The 23,989-nt window shown below is 27.4% G+C and overlaps 4 protein-coding genes and 1 long non-coding RNA gene across 9 annotated transcripts in view; 2 read left to right on the top strand and 3 right to left on the bottom strand.

Moving 5' to 3' along the window:
- LOC410856 (28S ribosomal protein S29, mitochondrial) overlaps positions 1-6,664 on the top strand; it is a 127,336-nt gene extending 120,672 nt beyond the window's left edge. The window contains exons 1-6 of one of the 3 annotated variants that reach the window (XM_006568173.3): positions 4,742-4,846; positions 5,114-5,434; positions 5,546-5,638; positions 5,725-5,861; positions 5,957-6,304; positions 6,384-6,664. In XM_006568173.3, coding sequence (XP_006568236.1) covers positions 4,822-4,846; positions 5,114-5,434; positions 5,546-5,638; positions 5,725-5,861; positions 5,957-6,304; positions 6,384-6,620 — 1,161 coding nt within the window. In that variant the 5' untranslated portion in view covers positions 4,742-4,821 and the 3' untranslated portion in view covers positions 6,621-6,664. Of the gene's footprint in view, positions 1-4,741; positions 4,930-5,113; positions 5,435-5,545; positions 5,639-5,724; positions 5,862-5,956; positions 6,305-6,383 lie in introns of those variants that run through there. The other 2 variants (XM_394332.7, XM_006568172.2) reach the window with 2 other exon arrangements.
- Positions 684-2,246, bottom strand: LOC410854 (seipin). The gene is made up of 4 exons (XM_394330.7): positions 1,824-2,246; positions 1,566-1,711; positions 983-1,510; positions 684-885 (listed from the first exon to the last, which is right to left on the bottom strand). Exons 1-4 carry the CDS (start codon positions 2,045-2,047, stop codon positions 782-784), a joined length of 1,002 nt encoding a protein of 333 aa, XP_394330.4. The 5' UTR covers positions 2,048-2,246; the 3' UTR covers positions 684-781.
- On the bottom strand, positions 2,389-4,606 carry LOC410855 (retinoblastoma-binding protein 5 homolog). 2 transcript variants are annotated; one of them, XM_006568174.3, is made up of 7 exons: positions 4,477-4,606; positions 4,378-4,403; positions 4,129-4,301; positions 3,832-4,060; positions 3,306-3,761; positions 2,789-3,182; positions 2,389-2,710 (listed from the first exon to the last, which is right to left on the bottom strand). In XM_006568174.3, the coding sequence occupies exons 1-7, from the start codon at positions 4,493-4,495 to the stop codon at positions 2,625-2,627; spliced, it is 1,383 nt and encodes a 460-aa protein (XP_006568237.1). In that variant the 5' UTR covers positions 4,496-4,606; the 3' UTR covers positions 2,389-2,624. The 2 variants fall into 2 exon arrangements, with proteins under 2 accessions (XP_006568237.1, XP_394331.2); XM_394331.7 differs by having other exon boundaries at positions 2,774-3,182; positions 4,477-4,605.
- Positions 6,665-9,232: 2,568 nt separating the features above from the next.
- LOC102653599 lies at positions 9,233-18,029 on the top strand. Of its 2 annotated transcripts, XR_411132.3 has the most exons (4): positions 9,233-9,428; positions 9,501-9,714; positions 10,321-10,440; positions 11,186-18,029. It is a non-coding gene; the product is annotated as an uncharacterized LOC102653599 (long non-coding RNA). The 2 variants fall into 2 exon arrangements; XR_411131.3 differs by having other exon boundaries at positions 9,284-9,714.
- Positions 9,916-20,351, bottom strand: LOC410857 (protein lethal(2)essential for life). The gene is made up of 4 exons (XM_006568175.3): positions 20,221-20,351; positions 17,234-17,485; positions 11,464-11,685; positions 9,916-10,232 (listed from the first exon to the last, which is right to left on the bottom strand). Exons 2-4 carry the CDS (start codon positions 17,483-17,485, stop codon positions 10,131-10,133), a joined length of 576 nt encoding a protein of 191 aa, XP_006568238.2. The 5' UTR covers positions 20,221-20,351; the 3' UTR covers positions 9,916-10,130.
- Positions 20,352-23,989: the final 3,638 nt, after the last annotated feature.

The raw sequence follows: 23,989 nt of genomic DNA, 5'->3' as shown, positions 1-23,989 counted from the left end.
TGGTAATTTTTAAATTACAAATTTAAAATACAAATTATTTATAATTAATTTAAACGTTTTTCATTAAATTATCATATGAAATACAAAATAATATACGATATTATATGTATTCATAATAAAAAGAAACATTTATTTTTTATAAGAGATAATCGATTCTTACAAACTTTATATTTTGATAAAATTCTAGTTATTATTAAAGTTCTAAGTTATTAAAGATGTAAATGAAGAGAAAACGTAAGGTAAATGTTAATTATATAATTAATTACATCAATGCATTTCAAATGTGATTTTTAATAAAAATACTCACAATAAAAATATTTATAATTTATTTATTATGTAAAATCAAATAATATTAATAATAATATATCTGTTTTTACAATCTTTTTTTTTATTGTAAATAATATTTAAGATTTAAAATAATACAAATTAAAATAAAAACATATATACTTAATATTATGATATATAAAATGGGAAAAAAATAATATACGAATTCAAACTTCTAGTTCGAAAAAAAAAGTAATATAAGAATTACAAACTTCGTAATTCTCAAAAAATTAAGAAAAACATTTGTATGTGAGTATTTCATTGCAGGAATTTCGATATATAATTTCATATAATTTATATTATATTAAAAGAATAAATGAAAATTAATAAAATATTTAAATATAGAAAAATAAATATGTTTATAATATATATTTACTCACATTTATATAATATTCTAATATTCTACATTTGTACATGTTATTAATTCTAAAGTATTTCATATTATGAAATATATAAATTAATTTTTTATTAATTCAATGTGAGAAGAATGAGATTCTTGTTCAGACTTTATAAGATGTGGCAATATAAAAGGATCTTCTGATGATGATGAGTCTGATGAATCTTTAAAAAATAAATTAATTTAATGATAATTTTAATTATTTTAATTATATTAAGTTCATCAAAAGAAATATTATTGATTATAATTATTATAACTTACGATCATTTGTAGCTTTATGTTTTTCTTTTTCTTCAATGTCCAATTCTTTCTTATATTCCTGTTTTTCTTCTTCATTTTTATCTTCTTCGTAATTGAAACCATCATCTCCAGAATCATCATAAATTGTAAAATGAAAATAGGAAAAAGCACATACAATTGCTATGAAAAACAAATTTGTACTAACACCAAGAATAGCAGATAAAATTGGCCAATGAAACATTAAATAGCGTAGACCCGATAAATGAGCATTTATCATAATGCTTGCAGAATAGAATTCAATATGTCTTGATTGTATTTCAATATAAATGATTGTAACTGGATGACTTTGATCTTCTTCAAAATTATCAAATAGTTCAAGAACTATATTTTGTTTTTCTTCTGTAGTGCCAAAAATCATCATAGGTGAAAATGTAAATGTTGTAAGTGCATGTAATAAGGTACTACGATAATGTAACATGGTAGATCTACATGAATGTTCTACAAGGAAACCATCTCTGCTGCGTAATTGAGCACAAACCATGAACATACCTAAAAATGATTAATTGTTAAATGTAATAAATAATGCAAAAAACTCAGAAATTACCAAGTTCTTTATTGGCTGGTGATTCTGGCATTTCTAAATGCAAATTAACTTTATATGGCTGACCGACCATTAAAAGTTGTTGTTTATTTGTTAACTGCACATATGCATATGGAAAGCTACAAATTCCTTTTTGTTCATTACATGATCTATAACATAAAAAAAAATTATATAATCAAATTTTAAACTTAAAATATATGTGTATATAATATATAAAAAAAGATAGAGACCAATATGCATTAAATGAAAAGTGAAACTTACTTGAATTGCAAATGTACTGGTCGTACGTATGAAATACTTGGTACATAAGCATAATAAAATGCTGTATAAAGAAACACGGACAACCAAATAATAAGACATCCACTAATAATAATAATTCCGATACTCAAAATTATATCTTTAGCAGATTGTACACCTCTTTTTGTTCTGTTCTGAACATAAAACAATTTCTTATGAACTTGTGCCAATAACCTCGAAATTAACATTGCAAACGAAATTTAATACACTTAAAGTTGCAAGTTAATATAAATACTGCGCAATTTTGATTGCGCTTTTAGAAATTGCTACATAAGATAAGATAAAATATTTATCGATCAATTAATTTTCTCTTAAAATAATTCGATAGTAAAATACAGGTTAAGTGCATTTCAACTTGTACTTTTAGGAATATTGGTAGTATTGCTATTATTAGAGCGAATGTAAAATATCAATATACAATTATTCTAAGTGATAAAATCATAATAAAATCTAATGAAATAATTTACATGATAATATACAAATAAATCAGGAAACTGCTTATATTAAATTCAAATTTACATTTACAATATATAGATACTCATAAAATTGAAAATTTATTTTAACATTTAATCCAATAAGTTTTCAATATAAAAACACATAAGATTAAACAATACATAAGATACATTCCATAGGAAGTAATACATTTTATAGCATATTATGTCTATAAAATATTATCGTATTTGATAATATATTTAAAGTACTTTTAATTATGTTATACATTATAAAATATTTTTTTATATTAAAGAAAACAAAAAATATTCTAAATTATTTTCCTTTTCTATGTTCTAATCTTGGTCTTCCTTTTTTAGTTGTTGGTTTATCTTTTCCTTTATTTAATAATGGATGAGTTTCTAAAAATAAAAATATTGTTGAAAAATTGAATAAATTCATTATCAATTATAATGATATATTACCATCTACTGGTGCACCTTGTAAGTGAATGTCATGAGAGCGATGTTTCTTCATAGGTGGTTCATGCGTTGTTGTTTGATTATCTTCTGAATCTTCTACATCTGGTGATATTGGTAAAAATTGTAATGAACCAATATCTTCCATTTCTTCATCAGAACTGCAAAAAGCTGCCACTCTATCTATAGATGCAACATCTACTTCTATCTCCTCATCTTGTGCTTCTTCACCTTGTACCACTGATTTATCTTCATCACTCAAATCAAATTCACTTTCTCTTTCTTCATATTCAACATTTTCATCCAATTCTTTAAAATCTGGAGCAAATGCAGACCAATTTTCAACTTGATTTTGTGCCCAAATAGAAACAACACCAGATGATATAGATGCAATAATTGGTCTTACTGGATGCCACTGTATCATTATAAATTTTTGTAATAATATCATATCTTATTTATTAAAATATTATAAATATAAAATATAAAAATTAAAACAAATTATTTTATTTAAAATAAAATAAAAATCAAAATAACTTACAACAACATCAAGTAATAATTCTCCTTTAGTACCATGTAAAATTTTTACTAAATTCCCAATACTTTTTTCCCATACATATAAAGCATGCTGCCTTGCAGATCCAGCACAAACATATTCTCCATCTCCAGAAAAACAACATTTTTTCCACATAGTTTTATTTACTAAATCTTGTAATTTTTGTATTGGTTCAGGTTCACCATCTTTTCCACAAGCTAATACTTCAGTACTATCATACACACGAATTACTCTATCCGATGTATTTACTAGGAAACAAGAACCACGTCTAGCAAATTCAATACTTTTTACAGCTGTATTACTAGCTGTGCCTTGTGATATTTTATAAGAAGCTTTCACAGTTAATGATTCTGCATCAAGAACTAGAATTCTGCCACGAGCATTTCCAGTGTAGACATAATCTCCTCGGCGATCAAAAGATGCCACTATATTCAAATCACTCTAAAAAAATCATTAAAAGTAAAAAATTTATATTTATAAACAAAATAATAATATTAAATTTATTGCATACATCATCATCCAAAGGTATAACTCTATGTGTACCCTCAACATCAACCATTACTGCTGCATGTCTCATTGGACATACTAAAAACTTATTAAGATTTCTTGGATGAAATTGAACTTTTAATATAGGAGATGGAAACCTATATTTTTGATCACATTCTCCAGATAAGACATCCCATATGCAAACATTATTATCTGTAGATGCACTTAATAATTTATGACCATTTCTAGACCAACTAATTAAAAAAAAACAATGATGAAATAAATAAAATATATTAATAATAAATTCTTTCAAATCACTTACCTCAATGAACATACAGGATGTACATGTGCACTAATGATCTTAGCAACACCACGAGTTAAAAAATCCCAAATAACAATTCTACCATCATTACACCCAACAGCAAGAAGAGTTCCTCTTTTATTAAATGTACAAGTAACTGCTAATGATATACAATCTAATGTACCATCAAACTCCTAATGATTACAAACATTATCTGTAAGATTCAGAATTAACAAATGTAAATATATTATGTTTCTAAAAATATCTTACCTCTGGATAATTCTGACCGAATGATTCTATAAAAAAATTTTATAAATATTAAAAAATTTATATAATTAAATCTTAAAATAAATTTTGCTAAATATTTACCTAATAATTCTAAATTCATTTTTGATTTATTGATATGTATTTACTTTAAACAACTTGCTAGAATTACTATTATACGATTGTATATTTTCTTGTAGCGTGATCGACAATCCGATTACTTCAGATATGTTCCTAAATTTAAACATTTAATAATAATATTTTTTGTTGAAAGAAAAAATAAAAATTTTTTTCACAAATAAATTATTTATAATATAATTAAATAAATTTATAATATAATTAAAAAAAAATTATATAAAACTTATTATTATTATTATATTATTAATTTTCATAGGGACATTTTGAACTTATCAAATAACTCGCTGGAAGATATTCGAACAATCCAACAATATGGTTATTTACAATTGTATTAACGGTAAATAAATACTTGAAAATTATTTATAGAGAAAAGTATTATTACTAATTAAAATATTTTAAACAATATGATGTCATATACTTGTATGTTTATCTATTTATATATAATAATAATTTGATTTGTATAAAAATTAAATCAATGTCTTTTTTTTCTGTATATTTATTATAAATATATATTAATATTAATTATACGTATTAATCAATGCATATATATATATATTTATTAATATTTTAATTATGTAATATGTGTTTTTTTCTAAAATTTTAGGTTCTTTATTTGGTAAAATATGCATTAAAAATGCTCGACGAACAATAATAACAGCGGCAACAAAAGATATACAAGATGTAAATCTTTCATCATTTCGCACAGAACTAAATCCTCCAGAACATAATGAAAATTGTTTAAATAAAATTTATACAATATCTTCAGATATTACATCATTATTGATGAAAGATATGACAATTGAATTAAAGAAACAAACAACAATTTTTAGAGAACTTGGCATTTTAGTTAGAAAACCTGCAATTGAACTTATATCATACTTAGAACAAACAGATTATACAAAATCTATAAATAAATATGTTTTATGTATCCTTTCAAATTTGTTATATTAATTTTCATTTAAAATATTTATTTAATTGTAAAATAAAATGTATAATTTATATATTATCTATATATTGCTTTTTCACTAATTATTAGATGGTAAAGAAGGAGTAGGAAAAACAACAACATTGTTACATTTAATTCATTATGGTCTTATGAAACATTTTATTATAATTTATTTGCCATGGGGTATGATATCAATTATTTTCAAAAGTAAATTATTTATGAAGAGAAAATGTATAATTGTTAATAATATTGGTATTTGTATTTTTTAGTTCGTAATTGGTTTCGATATGCAAGGGAAGTTTCTGAATCTCCTTTGATACCAGATAAATTAGACTTACCTCAAGTAGCAGCAAAATGGTTAGAATATTTAAAATATTTAAATGAAGTATCATTATCACAATATAATGTGAGTGACAATTGAAATTTATTTTATTATTATATATAATAATATATAATAAAATATATATAATTAAAAAAATTAATTTAACTAATTTTAAATAGCTAAAAACTACTAAAGAATATACATGGTCTCAAAGAGAAGTTACAAAATGTGGAGAAACACTTTCTAATCTTATTGAATTTGGAATAAAAAGAAATAAATTTGCTTGTGGAGTTATTAATGCTTTATTGGATGAATTGAAATTAGCTAGTACAGCAGGAAAATGTAAAACATTAGTTTTTATAGATGGTTTTAATGCATTTACTTCTACAATTACACATGTATGCGATGAAAATAATAAATATATGCCACCTGAGAAGATATCAATAACATCTGCATTCTACAATATTGTAAATTACGATTGGTGTAATGGTGCTGCAATATTAACAGTAGATAAAAGAGCAAATAAAGTATATAACAATTGATATAATATAATTTATAAATACTATTATTAAAACTGTGATAATTCTTTTATATTTTTATTTATAGGATAGAAGAGATTCTGATTATCCAAAATATTTACTTGGTAAAAAAGGATTTGAACATTTAGATCCCTTTCTTCCTATTCAGGTCGAAAATTATTCAAAAGAAGAATTTACAACTATTTTAGAATATTATACAGATCGAAAATGGATCAGAAATATAAGTCCATTAGGAATGAAAGAATTAGAATTATTATCCAATAAACATCCAGTTACACTTTGGAGACTTTGTAAATCATTGTAATATAAATATTTTATGTATAAATAAATATTATTGTAAGAAAATTATTAATTATATATTTTTTTTAAATTTATCTTTTTTTTAATCAATAAAAAGATACATATAAATATTATATATGTATAAATTATTAATTATTTAAAAATTAATTTTAATAACGATAACATTATTTTTGCAATTTGAATGTGAATTAAGATTTTGATTATTCAATGTTCTTTTTTTTATTATTTTAGAAAAATTTAGATGTATGTATCAATAAGTATATGTGTATATTCAGGTAATTGCGTATATATATATATATACATATATGATTATGTTTACATATGTGATGATTTAATACATAATATTGAATAAATTAATTCAATGCTTAACAACAAATGCATATAATTACAATAAAATAAAAATAGTTTTAAATTTATAAATAAGTATCGCCAAAATCATTACCATAAGTAATAAAAAAATAAATTAGTAGTTAGTTTAGTCTATTTATTTAAATATGCTCGCTTTTGTTTTAATTCCATAGTAATTCTATTTTGTAAGGATTTTCGAATTTAAATGTCAAATTACTCTTTCTTTTTGATTTGCATTTAATTAAAATCATCCGTTTTTTAATCTAACGTAAATTATTTATAAATTACTTATACTATATTATTATATATTATTTATATATTATATATTAAATATATTATTATATATTTTTGTGAATTAAACAATTATTCAATTAACAAATTTTTTGAAAATCATTCTCTTTTTTTTTTTTAATTCTTCTTTCTTTTTCATATGTTTATGTTACTATTATAATGATTTTATCAAGAAAAATTATTTTTTATATTTGCTTTCCATATTTCAATTAATTGAATTTTAAAAAGAAAAATAATCATATAATTAATTTAAAAAATGAATTCGAAAATGTAGTTTAATTTTTTATTATTAATACTTCGAAGTGTGAAATGTACTATATTCAACAAGAGTTTTAGTTGTTGATTTTTTTAAAAAATATAATTGAGTAAATTTCATTAAGTTGTTTTATAGAATTAGAATGTAGAAAAATTTTATGTTATACTTCTATATTATCAATAGGTAATAATTTAGAAATGTAAACTTTGATTAAGATAAAAACATCATAATACATTGATATATATAAAGATATCGTTAATTTCTAAATATAGTTATAACCTATTACTTGCATAAATGACATCATTAAGTTAGAATACGCAATAAGCACCATTTGATATATGTTATGTTGCTATGAAACTATATCGTTCAAGAATGTTACGCACTAGTAAATCTAAGGGATTATATTAAAAATATTAATAAATATATAGCCTGTATCCAGCTGAATGTATCAATTGACATATTTCATATCTATTTTTATCATTTCTGAATTGTATGTGAATCTATTATTATATATGAATCTACGAACATCTGCTCATCGTTATATTTATATATGTACTCTCATTTCTATATCGAAACTGATCAGAGTAGTTTCTCTCTCTATATTATATTTATAAAATACTTATAAAATAAGATTAATATTCATTATATATCATATGTACTATATATTTTGAAAAATATATAAAAGTTTTTTACCATAAAGAATTCTTAGTCGCAATTCTTATTCTCATGAATAAACTTGTATCAATTACGCGTCTTTCATACGAGATATAATGCATCTAGATAGGAAGACGCGCTTGGAAAATCGATAGAGCTACAGCTGTCGCGCAAAACCTGTATTGCGCAATAATACGTGTTCTTTGCATAAGGACGAGAAACATCGAATTTGGAAGGTCGTTAATATATGATTAAATAAATACAATACAATTATTGTATGATTCGCTTATGATTACATTACTTTTTTTATCGTCAATTATGTAATATATATAATAATTGTAACTCGAAATATTGATATATTATGTATAATATATATAATATGACATATTATACATATGTGTTTACAAACACGATATTATCTGTATCACATGTATTAATTTTTGTAATCATTTCTTCAAATTATTATTTTAAAACAAAAAACTTTTTTATTTTATCTTTATGCTTTGTTTTAGTATCGACAGAATTCGTTCCTAGCAAACATATGTTCAGAATAATTGCGCAGTTTCGAAAACATGTATAATGAAATATTTTTTTATGAAATTGCGTCGCAATTTAATATTTAATTAATTTTAATTAATAACTTAAAAAACATACCTATTGTTTTTTAGCATGTTAATAATCGCATTCTTATCTCATATCTGTGAAAATACAATCTAGTTATTAAATTCAGTAAAGAATATAATATTTTTATTTAGAGATCAGATAAACGCAAAAGAAGTTACAAAATATTCCTTAAAATTTCATATTTGTACTATCAAAATAATAATTAACGAGAATATGGTAAAAATATGTATTCTAGAAATAACGTAAAAATTTATATTATTAATAAAGGCGATCTTAAATATTCCTTGATTTTGAGAATTACGTATTTCTAAAATATAGCCCTTTCTCCTGACGTAACGATGAAAACAAACAGTCAAATAACACGAGGTTAGTCGTTCCTTGTTTTCGTAAACATAGTTCAACCATCACAACTACACTATGTATATTATAAGAGAAAGCATATGATTGTGTGAGTTAGGTTATAGTGGGGCTAGGTGGGAGAATGTGCCAGAAATCTCGTTGCTTTGTCGATCAATACTCGGTTTTTGCTTATTATTTTCGAAAAAATATGGTAAATCGTAATGATCGTATCATTGAATAATAATTCATGACACAAGGAACACAATAATATTAATAATTGTCATATATATGATGGAAAAAGTATTGAAATTACAAGTTGAAAGATAATGCGCATTAGATGCCGGGTGCCGGTACAAGTTCTCGAACTTTCAGCACTGCGACGCCGCATGCCTATATAAGAGAGCCGGCCGGCTTGCCTCGGCGCATTCGTAAACAAACTTTCGTTCGGTTTGGACGCAGTGAACACCCGAAGACCCACTAACCAGTGAATATACCTCTACTTCTTTTACGTGGTCCACGAGGCTGCTGACAATACGACGTGAAAATGTAGACGAGACGGATTCGGTGCGGAGCGCGACAGTTTACCGTGAGTAATTTTTAAATAATTTTAATTTTTTATGATTTTTTGTTTTTTTTTTTTTTTAAATTTTCTACTCTTATTTCTCTTTTATATTAATAAAAATAAATTGATATGATACTTTTGATTTGATATGATGCTAATTTTAATTATCATCAGTGGATTGAATTTAGTGGATTGTAAGTAGTGGATATATAAAAACAAAAGTGATAATGTTGAACATTGAATATTTATATAATTAAAAAAAAATACATACTTTTTGAATTATAAAATTTTTTATATTATTTTGAAACAATTTATATTGTTTAAACTTTTTATCATTTTTAATATTATATAAAATATTATTTTAAATTATTTTACGGAAATTGAAATACTAATTATATTTCAATTAAATAAGAATTAATAAATTTCGAAGATAATACATATTATTTTTCTTCTGTAGTCGTTTCTACTTTGATCGATTTACCCGCTGGTTCTCCGGTTTTCACGATTTGAATGATTCGTTCGTCTCCACTAGGTGTTTCTCCCTGAAAATAAGATAATACAATAAATTAGATCCTTAAATTATAATTCAAGTTATAAAATTGATCGAGATTTTTTGTTTATTTTTTATAGTGCACCCTGCGGGGTCGGTGCTTGAACAATCCGTACGCAACCATAATCTGATTAGAGAGTTCGAAATTTCTTCACACATTTGAAGTATTTAAGAAAAGCACTTCGAGTTATATGCAGTAGGTAAGTGGTCGTTGAATTAAAATTATCTAGAATCTTAATATTAATATAAGTTTTTTATTATATTAATATAATCAGTTGCTATTTAATTATTAAATTCGAAATATATCAAATATCATTATTATGCTTAAAATCTTGTCATAAAGTGAAGTTTCTAATAAAAAAAATTTGAAACATTTGATTGGTGAAATTTAAAAATTTTTTTAAAAATTATGATCGATATTTATGTAGCGTCACTTCAGTCAATTTGTTACTTGTTGATAAAAGAGATATAGTAAGGTTATAAAATCAATCGAAAAGAATAAATATAATGTTCAAAAATTGCATTTTAAAATATATAAAATTAGATAAAATTCAAAGTATCTTTATAAGATGCGTATGAATATATCAATCGATTTTATTAATACTTTAATTTATTCATCATCTTTTTTATCAACAATACACATAAATTAAATAGATGTGTTAAATGTATTTTGTCTGTTCAATATTGAATCGTAAAATATCGATTTCTTAAAATATTTCGATGAGAAACATTCGGTTTTTCAAACTTTATCGATTTTAATTGGCTTTAATTTACTTTTGTATATTGTTTTTTTTCTTATCGATTATATATATTTATATATCTTGACAAATTTAAGAGTTACTCGTTTAAGAATTGTCGAGTTAAAATCGATAAACACTTTAAACATTCACGAATGTATTTCATCTATGAAAAAATATTTAATCCAACGTGATGTTTTTTTTATAGTTTAGAGCAGATTCGTAGTTTGAAGTCGAATAAATCGTCGGCTTCGTCTTGTCGGAACGAATACTCTACCACAAGAACATATGGAACTTTGGAGTCGAGAACGAAAAATAAAATCAAAACGGAACGGGAAATAAAAGAAAAAAGGAACGTAAAAAGGCTCGGAAAAAAAAAAACGGATCATTTTCCTAGCGTCGAGCAGCATCGAGCGAGTCCTTTGCTCGGGACTCACCACAACCACCACCACCACCACCACCGAGCTCTTCTCTCCATCTTTTTACCTTTTTGGGTGCCGTGATAGTTAAAACACCATCTGAAGATAGACTCGAGGTAATGTTGATCACGTCGTGAGATGGAGGCAAGACGTATCTGCGTATGAATTGTCGGCTGACAAATCCGTGCTCGTCTTGTCTCTCCTCGTGTTTTGCTTCGACAATAACGTTATTACCGACCGTCTTCACCGTAATCTCTTCCGGTGAGAATTGTTGAACATCCAGTATTACCTGTGGAGATCAGAGCAGAACAATTGAGACAGGCCCGAAGTTTAAAAGGTCGAGCAGGGAGATATCTTTTATTGGAGCACGATGTTACGTGTAACGAATATGATATTTCAAACAGGCAATAAGAGAGATCTGAACGACCGTTGAGAAAACGCATCCATTCCACATCCGATTCTGGCCTCGCATCTTATAATATACCATTGATTCTATTAAATCATCATTTATTGCGAAAATTTCAAATATCAAGCTTTTTCATCACCGATTCAGGGAAAGGCTAATTCTTTTGAATTAACGCCGCTTTAAGCAAATGAAGTTCATCTTCGCCTGCTATTGAAAACCTACGTTTAGAATTTAACACGTTAGGCAGTCTGTGTCTATATTTCGAAATAACAGATTTTTCCTTCTCTGAAAGATCCCTAAATGTCCAGTTATTGGATATAAATTTGCAGTCAGCTATTAGCTACAATACGCACAACCTTTCTAAAAATCTTCTGTAATAATCACTTTAATAAGTATTTGACAGAAAAAAGTAAAACAGTGAAAAGTATAAAAAAAAAAATCCGTTCTTCCGGTAAATTCGAGTTATCCATATGCAAAATAGACGAGCCACGAGGCTCGTTGGCGTTTAAAAAATATGAATACATATTAGAAAAAAATGTAGAAAAGTAGTTTGTTTTTCTATTTTCTACTGGTTGCAAAGTTTCGCTTATTTCCTTTTTTTTTTATACATACATACATATAAATATATATATATATATATCTTTTCATATGACATCTGCGTTTTCTTATGTTGATTCTAATATAGAAGTAACCGTTGTGACGAGCAAACCGGAAAGATGTAGTTAAAAAACAAGCCTACTGTAACATCTTTTCTCTTTTTTTTTCTATTCGCAGAAAAGACAAGCAAAATATGCAAGTAGGTGGAATGATTTTTTATTATTGAGCAAAAACAAACAGAATTGCTGTGTTGAGACTTTATTTTAAAAACAAATTATCTTGTGATTAGCAGTTCCAATTTAAAGAAGGTTGTAAAAAGGAGAGAAAAAAGAAGGAAGATATAAAATATATAAAAGAAAAGCCGTGATTTTTTCGGGTGATTCTTATATGATCCCAAAATCCGATGAGACTTGAAAGTTAAAAATAGAAAAAGAATCTGTATAGTGATGTACGAAACACCTTCGCTTTCTTTCTTTTGAGCAAAGTAGCAAAAGACCAATAAAAACAGATTTTAAATCTCCAGTGCTGCTGCATATTGTATTACAGAGAGGGAGAGAGGGAGAGAAAGAGAGAGAGAGAGATTGCGCACTTGCATTTTTGTACATATAGAATATTTCGTATTACAAGATATTTGAATCGTTTTCTATCGTTGATGATTCGAGAAGCATTTATTTTTATATAGAGATTATTATATATAAAAAAAGAGAGATCCGAAAATTTTAAAGGAAAGCCGAATTTTTTAATCCGAGAGCGGCGCCCCCATTTAAGGGGGGTGCTCTGACACACACCTCACACTTTCTCGGTTCTTTCTGTAAACAAAGAGAAAAAAAAAAAAAAGAAGACTGATGATACTTATGTGACACGATCCATTTTTCGGATTTAAATGAGAAGAAAAGTCGTCCTTTGAATATTACAAGATATTTGGCATCGTTTGTTAAACGGAACAGAAAATCCTTTCGTGAATTAAAAAGAAAAAAAGTAAAAAAAAAAAAGAAAAAAAAAGAAAAAAAGAAAATGGCGAAAGCCTGTTAAACTGTGATTTTTAGGAAGGAATTTCCGGTAAAAAAAAAAAAGCGTGTGTCTATCGGAAAATAATCGCATGTACGTTCGGTGTGTGTAAAACATTTCTTTTGTTACAAAATTTTAATAATTTTTCGCTACTCGAGTCATTTTGAAGAAAAGTAATTTTCGAGACCTGACTGCATCCTACCAAAATACCCTTTAAAGCCCCCTCTTTGAGGGGGGGGGGTCTCATTTACTCAAAACAAAGAACCAATAACTAACATATATAATAATCCCGAAAAACGTTCTGAATCTTTACACCACTACGCAAAGCTGTGAACCATTTGAAAAGAGAAAGAGGGGGTTTTACGGTGAAGAGAGATCGATTTTTAAAATTTTTTAAAATTCTTGTACGACAAACAAGATAAAAAGAAAAAAAATTAATTATGCAGCCGGCAAAGAACATGCTAAGGATAAACAGCAGCAGCAGCAGAAGCAGTAGTAGTAATAGTAGTAGTAGTAATGGCAGAAACAGAAATCGGTTTTCGGGCCTTCTGGTGTTCCAGTTCTTTCATTCATTTCGTTAATTATATTTCCTGAAAATTGTATTTTTTTTTATTATTATTATTATTTCGTTTCTTTAGTTATAATTGCTTTTAATTCAATGGTTAAATCGCTTCGTTATAATAATCTTGCGTTAGAACGTTGCATTGAAATTATTACTTTTCTATCATAAAGTATTTTAAGATATTTTCTATTATAATATTTTTTAGTTAATTTTTTTTTTTTTTTTTTCATTTGGTTCCAGTTTCCCTTTTCTTATCCTTGATAAGCACTTAGACACACACCCTCTTCATTTGTTTCTCTTTGTATTCCTTTTACGAATGCGCTTTTTTCTTTCCAACTTCCTTTACACCCTTTCCTTACATTCCTAACTAAATTTCTAGGTCTTGAAAATAATATCGATACAAATTGAAATTTCGAAACACGAAATTTTTTTTTTTTTTTTTTCCATTCGGTTTTTTGTCCTAGACACGCGTATATATATACATACATGTAATACGTTCCGTACTTATTGGACGACACCTATGACAAAAATCTATAAACAACAATAAAAAAAAAAAAAAGGTTATCACTTTAGATTGTCTCAGCCTAAGTTAATCGATCATTAATCCGCGAAATAGTGGAACAAATATTTCGCTCACTGTATTAAAAAAACTCCAATTGCACGATATTATGAAAAATAGAAAAAATGGGCCAGTAAATGTTTAGCCTGCTCTATTCGAATGTATTAAAATTATCGAACGTATTTAGCTTGTGGCGATATAAAAAAAAAAAAAAAATATATTGTTACTTAAAAAGCTTTCTAAATAATTCCTCGAACTAAGAGTTACTAAGTTACAACGGTTACTTATAAAGCGCAAAGAAATGAAATAACTTGTATTTGCCGTAGAAGAAAGTAATTGGAGTAAGAAAGAAAAATATAAGAGAAAAAGATAATCGAGTATATGCGGTGTAGTTTAAAAGTTCAGGCGTTTTATCCAGTTCGAATTGTCATAAATACCGATACGTAGTAACGACCAAAAAAAAAAAAAAAAAATAAAAAAAAAAAACTTGATCTTCGAATAAGCTTTGTAATAAAAGTGTGTGTATATATTTATACATAGTAATTTTTTAAAATTAATTTCTAGAAGTTTGCCTTTTTTTTTTTCTTTGCTATTTATTTTCTCAATTCTTGAGACTGTTCTTGATCGAATTTTTCCTTATATCTTTCTTTTCTCGAGTTTGTTTTTTCAACTCGTTTCAAGCAACTTTCCAAATTTAATTTAACGCTCGACAGTATTATTATTATTCGTTATAATAATTCGTTTTCACTCGATTCCAAAAATCAATCTCGTTAATAATTAACTTTTTACAGTTAACTTTTACAGTTTAAGACCAACAACGACTATCCCATCGCTTTCTTGCTTCCTTGCACGAAAGTCGTGGGATAGTCGTTGTGAATATATTTGTGGTGCTATAATAATGATACAAGAATATTTAAGGTTCGGTGAATTTCCAAAATCCAATCAAATAATAGCAATAAAAAAATTATAATAGAGCGTTAAATTCCAACAAATTTCAAGCACAGTGGGTGTTATAGCAAAGTTGCTCCAAGTCGTGTCGTTTATATATCATTCGCATATATCGAGCTTCGAAAAGCGCTCCTATATCTTCGAAATCTTTTACAAGAAGCTTCATCCAGGTTTAAGGAACCAAAATTGTCTTTTAGGCAACTTATAATATTAAGTATCTTCCTTTGACGATAATAAGCGAAATCGAGGAATAACGATCAAAGTTTTCATTTTGTAAATCATTTGAACAAAGCACTTCACTCTCTCTCTCTTTTTTTTTTGTATTATTTTTTTTTTTTGGCCTAATTCAATCAACACACCACATTAATTTTCAATTTTTTTTTTTTTTTTTAAATTCTCCTCTTCTATAGGATTCCATACGTGGAATTCTATGGAAGACGAGAAATAATCTATCTTCCTTGCAACATACGCTTTTCAGCCTATGATGTAAAAGTAATATTTTCCAATACGAAATTCTTGAAGTGAGAAAAACCTTAATCGAAGGCAAACTCGGTGATTGATATCGAAAAGTCGTGATCATGATCGAAAGGTTCCCTATTATAATAATACAAAGTACAGTTTGAGATCATATTTTGTACATCGCATTCAACTATATAAAGGTTCCCTAAAGTTGTGTAGAGTGAAATCGTACGAGTAAAACGTAAAATTGAAAATTGCGCGTTAATTATGCGCCTCGAACAACGATTTTGTGTATAACGACGTATATCTGAGATTGACAATTTCCAGAGATCATCGAACGAGTCTCGAATGAATTGGAATGGAAAAATAATCGAGTAACGATGAAACGTATCCTCCATATTCGACACACGCATAGGTTACTTGCTTAGCCCTAAGATTGACGTTTCCGTCAATGGAAGGAAATTAATACTAACGCACAAGTTCGTTTGTTGCAAGCAAAATTTATATGAAAATAGTGATAGTATAATATACTCGTCAAGTTATCTGAGAAAGTGTGCCAATTAATAAATTGTTCCGTTTTGAAGTATAAAGTATTAAAATTTAAATAAATCGCAAAACGATTATCCTGTAATTATCAGTTTTTTGGTGGTGACATAATATTAGGATATAATATCGATTATTAATATTTTTCGATTCGACAATACCGAGTAATACTTAATTAACCGTAGTCTTCCAGGAGATCACATTTGATCCGTATCCATAGTTATCACTCGAACCAAACGGTACTCGTAACCATACCTATTGTCCACCGACAATTGGTGTGGTTCGATACCATCGAGTGATAACTATGGATATAGTTCGCGATTCTCTATAAGCAATAGTATGTCAATACTACAAGCGAATTAATCGACTCTTGAAAGATGAAGAAACGACAATACTAGAAACAGCAATATGTCTCCACTCCACTGATTCGCGAATTGATAGCGAAAAATTAAAAAAAATCAGAACCGAATCTATATCCACTTTCATCATTGGAATCATTCTTCTAATCGTCGCACGAAGAAATAAATTATATGACAAGTCGAATAAAATCCAATAAGATCCAACAAGAATCTTGCAACTCATTCGATACACATGCATGCATCATCATCCCTTAGGGCTTTGCAAGTCTCCGAAATTCAATTTGTGATAAGAAAAAAGGGCTAGTGATCAAGTTGCACGATTTTGTTTTTTCGCATGTTCGTTGAAACATCCGAGAAGATGATTGCCGGGGTAATTTTAACGTGTCTTTTACCAACCTGGAAGTTGTCCTTATTGTCGAGTTGAATCGTGCTGGATCCGCTCGAGGGTTGACCTGTCACGTTACTCCATGGACGGTAATACCTATCGCGAAATATCGAGCGTAGAGGTCTATCGAAGTTGATATCGGAAAACCGTGATAACAAGTCGTCTCGATTCAGTCCTCTGCCGAAGTGTTGGTCCATCAATCGGGACACTGGACGTTCGAAATCGTCCCACCAATCGCGAAATATCAGAGGCACGACCGACATCTGAAACAGTTTAAATATAGATATAAAAAAAAAAAAAAAAAAAATCGGTGAATATCGGTCAGTTCTTACTTTTTCGATTCTTTTTCGATAAGACGGTAGTATAAATGGATAAAAGTAAACGGAAAAGAATTAAGGAAAAGGAAGATGGAGACGTTATGTTAAGTATTATTACCTAGTTGAACGTGTACTCACCACGATTTATAACACGCGAATGGAAGTTTGACAAATTAAAAGTTAAGCTGTAAGCAATTTTTACTTAGGAACGTGCTAAGGAGATTCTTTTGAGCTTAAAATCTTAATCCAACTAAAATCAATTTGCACGCCTGTCGTCACAGCTATTAAAGAACACGATTTAGATTTACTTTGGACAACGGTTGCAATTAGTAATAATCTTGATAATGAAACGCAAAACTTTATACACATGACGTAATTCGAAGATTTTAGGAACTTCACTTTCGTCGCGAGTCTTTTAATAACGATTCAAGGATAAACGAAAGAGATGTTCCTCGATAATATGAAAAAAAAAAAAAAAAAAAAAAAATATCGAAGATATCACGAAAATTGTTGCTGTAATCGCGGATTAGTGTAAGATATCTCGATTTGAATAACGACAAATGACAACGTTGTTGTTAGATTTGTTTACGCGTTTCCTCAAGACCATCTTCGCCCACGAATATATTATTGTATAATTAGATCTTACTCGAACGCACAGCAAGTGAGCATATAAGTATAGATTCGTAGCGATTTAATCCGAATTTTCTTCTCGCATGCGATAATCGATAATTCGTATTTTAACACCGAAACGGGATAGGGGATAAACCGGACACAATTATCTCTCGTCGTGCTTGAAAAATCGTGCACGCGTTTGCAATTCAATATTCACATTTAATATTAACATACATTTAACACGTTCGAGCACGAATACAATAAATCACGAGATTAAGATACGTTTGATTGAACAATCAAAATAACAAATTCAAGATAATTTGAAACTTTTCAATCGGATAATCAAGATCGGGAAATTCATTGAGGGAACACATCGCGCATTTAAAAATCATTCTCAAACGAAAAAAATATATGTTCGTGACATCGAAAATGACGAATTTTCTCGGTTTAGGACTCCAACAGTAGATTTTATGCGAATACCATCCGTGAATAAGATTTTTTGTTTAGAATTTAATAAAAGATAATTGCGTGATGAATTTTTTTTTTTCTTATGAAAAGAAAAAGACATTGATATATTTCTACAGGGAGAAATGGATGCGCGTTTGCTAAGAATCGCGCATTATTCAATTATTTTACAGAGAAAACGAAAAAAGAAATAAGAACACGCTATATTGCATTTCCATCGAATTATACGTATAATATAATACGAAATGTAATTAATTATACGCATAATGTAATACGCTTTAGGTTACGTAAAGTAAAAGTCTAGATATTTAGGGAATGAAAGGAGAAAAACGATATAAATAAAATCGTTTTTTAGGAGTAGGCGAAGCATACGTGAAAGAAGGGGCAGAAATTGTATAAATATTCTGAGCCATGTATACGCAGGTTAAAATCTCGGCTATAAATGTACCAGAAAACCAGAAAATACACGAAGATCAAAAAATTTTAATTCGAATATCAGCTCGAAGATCATGATATATAATTACCGTTCCTCGGTCATCTATTCCGACATTGAGAATTTTTACTAATTTTTACCATCAAAAAAATATTAAATTCAAACATGCAAAAGAAGGTAACATCCTATGAAAGAACGTAACGAAAAATATTTATCCTGTTATGGAATGATTTAAGACTATAGTAATAAAAGAGAAACGGAAAGGAAAATCAGTGTTTCCATTAAAACGCGTGTCGTATGACGTAATCTTGCGATGATGACGAATACATAATTGTTAAATCATGTTTTTCGACGATCGTACTTTAAAGTATAAGTTAGTCAGCTAAGTCTCCAAATACTACTACTACTATTACTACTATTATTATTACTATTACTACTATTACTACTACTACTACACTACTACTACTACTACTACTACTACTATTAAACATTTCGACGTTGAGAAAAGTGAAACTATTATCCTCGATATATTCATGCGCGAAACTTCTTTAGCATTTAGTAAGTGAGGAAGTATGAAAGTGTATAATCGTATAAAACTCGCGTGTAATAGAAAGTGACTATTAATTAAAAAAACGTGTTAGTCTTTTTCATGATTACGTTGCGCGTTGATAACCATCTTATACGCGTTCAAACAAATAATATTGTTGTGACAATGATCGGTTAACGTATAACCGAATTACAAAATGTAGTGAAAATGGAGTAAAGGAGTAAAAAAATCATTAAAATGACATAATACCGTTTCTAGGGCTAAGGGTTTTCAACGCTAATCGGATTAGGGTGATACCCGACATTTTTTGAATGGTTAAGAGAACGTGTAGAAGACGGGTATTAGTCCTTAAGTGCAGCTTAGGATTCTTACCGTTTTAGATCACTACTTTATATAAAGCGTTTTTACGCATTTCTTTCTTTTTTGTCCGACGAAAGTAAGAACATCGACCGATTCACTGATAATAGTAATATAAAAAAAAAAAAAAATAGAAAATAGAAAAAAAAAAAAGAAAGGTGTATAGAATAATTACATTACAGCACAAGCTTTTTAAAATCAAGTATTATTACGACTCGTTTTTTTTGGGAACGTGAAGAATTTAACAGCCAAGAAAAGAATACACACCTTAAAATATTTCTTTTGTTTTCCTCTCGTTAAAGAAGAAGGTAGATCGGAGGGAAAAAAGGGTATACACGGTTCAGGAATACGAATTTCGACTGATTCAACTGCATAAACGCGAGAAGCTTAAATAGGCGCACCCTCGAAATGCGTCTTCAACGCCTACGGATGAGAGAGGAAAGAAGGAGAAATGAGATCCGAATTTTCGGATACTCCCACAATGTTTACGTCACGTTTACTGACTACGTCCAGAAATATCATCCGATGAACGTATGTAAATGCGAGGAGGGGAAGATTTTCTAAGAATGCGTAATTCAAAGCTGTGATTCAGTGTTTTGGATAATTTTGGCATGTTGCACATGTGTAGGGAACTTTTCCGTTTGCTTTCCAAACCTCGAGGAGACATTGCATCGCTGTAAGTCTCTTTATCTAGAGAAATATTTTTCTTTTAATAAAGCAAACTTTCATTAAAATTTCGAGTTTTCCTTCGGGGAAGAATATATATTTACTAAAAAAAAAAAACCCATACACATACACACATACACATACAATATTATTACATCCTGATAATTATTCAATGTCAGCCTTCAATGTTATACGTCATGATCATTGCTGCAATCGTTCACTTATCCTCCAAATGTCATTAGAAATGCGATTCGTTCCGATCGTACCTGCTGGTGAGGAGTTCCATGCCTCTAACAAACGAACGTGTACATGACGATTAGAGGATAATTTCATCCGATTGTGCGTTAAACGTAGAGAGGGAGGAGATTGCCCTTTTTGATTTTTCACGTATACAAAGTATATCAACGTTTGAAGAATATTCAAATGTATTTTTGGCAACATTCGAGAATTGTTTTCACGAACTTCTCGTTGTTAACTTGCTTTTTCGTTCGAGACGAACTGAACAACTTGATGAAAGAGATAATCTTCCAATGTATTTATAACTCCCCGTAATTCCTCCCCTCGATATCGAGAAAGAATCTCCATGCCGAATGTAATGTATATTAACGTGCAGATTTTAAAATAAGAGCACTTTATTAACGTTATTAACGTTTTTTACTCAAAGGAGTAATAAAAAAAAAAAAAAATGAAAGTGAAAAAATCGGTGAGATTCGAGTTTCTAACTTCGATTCTTGCCACAAAAAAAAAAAGAAAAAAATGATTCATTTTAGGATATGTGTTTTTAAATATCGAGGACGGTCTATGTATGAATTATAGTCTCATTATAATTGATAGTATATATTGTTATTTATCTAAGGTACATGTTATTTGGCGAAATTCTTCTTACTTAGCAAACAAAGTAATACTAGGACGTATTCGTAATCTCTTGATTAATCTGTAATTAATTATACGTTTTAATTATACATCTTACTATCATCATCGTAATGAAAATTCGATGATGATGGTTGATTTGCAAGCTAATAATTTAACTAAGATTAACACATGATAATGTATCAATATAATACTTTCTTATTCAATTCAGACAAATAAATAGACAACAATTATGCAAAAAATAAACAAACGCACGCGAGAGAGCGCTTGTTAGCGGGTAAAAAGAAAAAAAAAAAGAAAAGTAGACTTATAATTATATTTCAGGGTTATTAATTAATTTTATAATGTGTTATTAAAATTTTATAACCGTTTTAAGTTGATTAAACATTTTGAGATATAAATAAATAAACTTATTATTATGCGGCATTATAGTGATAATATTAAATAGTAAGCTTAACGATTTTTAATAAACAATTAGGTAACGCGTAATCGACCAAATATTTACGATAATCGATGTAATCTCTTCGAACCTTCAATAATTCTCAACGTATTTTCGTGTTTTTTCTGAAATATTATGTGTTAGGCATTCGTAAGACGATCACTGATTTATAAAAAGAAAAAGAATCTTCGTTATATCACATCAACCAGAGAGATTATGCCTGAAGAAAAGCGTGCACGCACGCACGCATGCGCTTTGCTTTTTTTTGCCCATATTAGACATATAATAGATTTAATTAACATGTCTCTTTGATACTGGATAAAACGACTTTATTTGTATGTTGGGAAGAGAGAGCGAAAAAAAGAGAACGAGAGAAAGAGAGAGAGAATACTTTAAGAGCTAATCTGTATACACATTACTATTATTAATAATGTAATTGTTATATTATAATGTAATAATATAATATAAATATTTTATTAATATTATAATATTATATTAATAATATAAATATTATTAAATAGTAATATGTATAGATATATTTGTATTACTTTTTGTGACTTAGTAACCGAGTTTGTAACCGATTTGTCAATGTAATCTTTCACGATATAGCTTTCAACGGAAGCGCTATATTTTTTCCCCGCTGCTTACGTTACAGTATATGAAAAAAACTGTTAACTTTAGGTCTATTATTATCATTAATATTATTATAATATCAATTCACACGATGTATCTACACACATACATATACTTGACGTTATACGGCAACAATATTTATGAGTGTTAGATTTTCCTCATAGGCATCGTACAATTAAAATACAATTAAAATAACTTTCTCTATATAATCCTAACAAAAAGCGTGTCGAAATGAAAAGTATTACATACAAGAGAGAAGGTATAACATATATTCGTGCGAGAAATTCTTGTTGATCCAAAAAAAAACTTCAATATAATCTTTGTTCCGCAAATTGTATAACAGTCTCTGTATCGCCTAGCTGTTAGGCCCATACACTTCCTTTTATTGGCTGAGAGAAACAATAAAGTGAAATCCGATGTAAAAAAAAAAAAAATGTAAAAGTGAATTTTTTTATCCTATCCTTTTTATCCTTCTTCACGTTAAAAAGATAAAGATAATTAAAATATATTTTATAAATATATTTTATAATATATTTATAATATATATTTTATAAATATTAAAGATTAAAAATGAAAATAGAAACTTAATAATCAAGAATCTTAATAATATATATACATGTAAAATGTATTGATAAAAATTAATAAAAATAAAGTAATTCATAAAAATGAGGAATTTCAAAAACACGAAATTTTTTCAATAGAGTTTGTGATCAAAATTTACAATAAAAATAAGAAAAAGAAATAATATTGTAATGATAAAAAATATAATTGATATAACTAAACTTATAATTCGAAATGTGATCAAAGTTTTTCATATTCAATCTTTTTTTTATTATTTTTTATTATTATCAAAATATATAATAAATAAAGAATAAGATTAAATAGAAACGAATAAAATATTCTAATAGATTTCTAATAGATTAATATATTTTACAATAAATTGTATCAGAATTCTTATTATTACATAATTGAATTTGAAAATCAATTATTTAAATCTAAATATATATAAAATATGTATATTTCTCTATAACATATTGTAATGTAAATTATATTATTTAAAAATTGGAATGAAACAAAATAGAAATAGAAATTATATATGATATAAATATAAAAATAAATACACATGTTGGCATATAATAGTATATAAATCTAAAAATAGACATATATCGATTTACATAATACTTAAATCATATTATATTACTTAAATCTGTCGGATCGATTAGATTCTGTAAAATTTCTAATCAATAGATTGCAAAGCAAAATCTGTAGACAAGGAAAAATTAAATATTGAAATAAAAATAGAAATAAACTAAAAATTAGAAAATCAGCACAGTTTTTAGAATGTCGTACATGAAATATAAGATTAAATAAACGGAATAAAGAGTAGAATAAAAATAGAAATAAGATAAGAATTGATCATCAACGCCA

Source organism: Apis mellifera, linkage group LG2, assembly GCF_003254395.2.
Source record: "Apis mellifera strain DH4 linkage group LG2, Amel_HAv3.1, whole genome shotgun sequence".
Lineage (NCBI taxonomy): Eukaryota > Metazoa > Arthropoda > Insecta > Hymenoptera > Apidae > Apis > Apis mellifera.
This window is presented reverse-complemented; position numbering and strand designations above follow the sequence as displayed.

What these genes read in the sequence shown, in the direction of transcription:
- LOC410854 (XM_394330.7), bottom strand. Translation starts at nt 2,047, where the DNA reads ATGTTAATTTCGAGGTTATTGGCACAAGTTCATAAGAAATTGTTTTAT. An exon ending in ACCAGCCAATAAAGAACTTG is followed by an intron (nt 1,511 to 1,565) that starts GTAATTTCTGAG and finishes AATCATTTTTAG; the next exon opens with GTATGTTCATGGTTTGTGCT. An exon ending in ACATAAAGCTACAAATGATC is followed by an intron (nt 886 to 982) that starts GTAAGTTATAAT and finishes TATTTTTTAAAG; the next exon opens with ATTCATCAGACTCATCATCA.
- LOC410855 (XM_394331.7), bottom strand. An exon ending in AATTATTACTTGATGTTGTT is followed by an intron (nt 3,183 to 3,305) that starts GTAAGTTATTTT and finishes ATAATGATACAG; the next exon opens with TGGCATCCAGTAAGACCAAT. An exon ending in ACAAGGTGCACCAGTAGATG is followed by an intron (nt 2,711 to 2,773) that starts GTAATATATCAT and finishes TTTTATTTTTAG; the next exon opens with AAACTCATCCATTATTAAAT.
- LOC410857 (XM_006568175.3), bottom strand. Translation starts at nt 17,485, where the DNA reads ATGTCGGTCGTGCCTCTGATATTTCGCGATTGGTGGGACGATTTCGAA. An exon ending in ACAATAAGGACAACTTCCAG is followed by an intron (nt 11,686 to 17,233) that starts GTTGGTAAAAGA and finishes TGATCTCCACAG; the next exon opens with GTAATACTGGATGTTCAACA. An exon ending in CTATCACGGCACCCAAAAAG is followed by an intron (nt 10,233 to 11,463) that starts GTAAAAAGATGG and finishes TCTTATTTTCAG; the next exon opens with GGAGAAACACCTAGTGGAGA.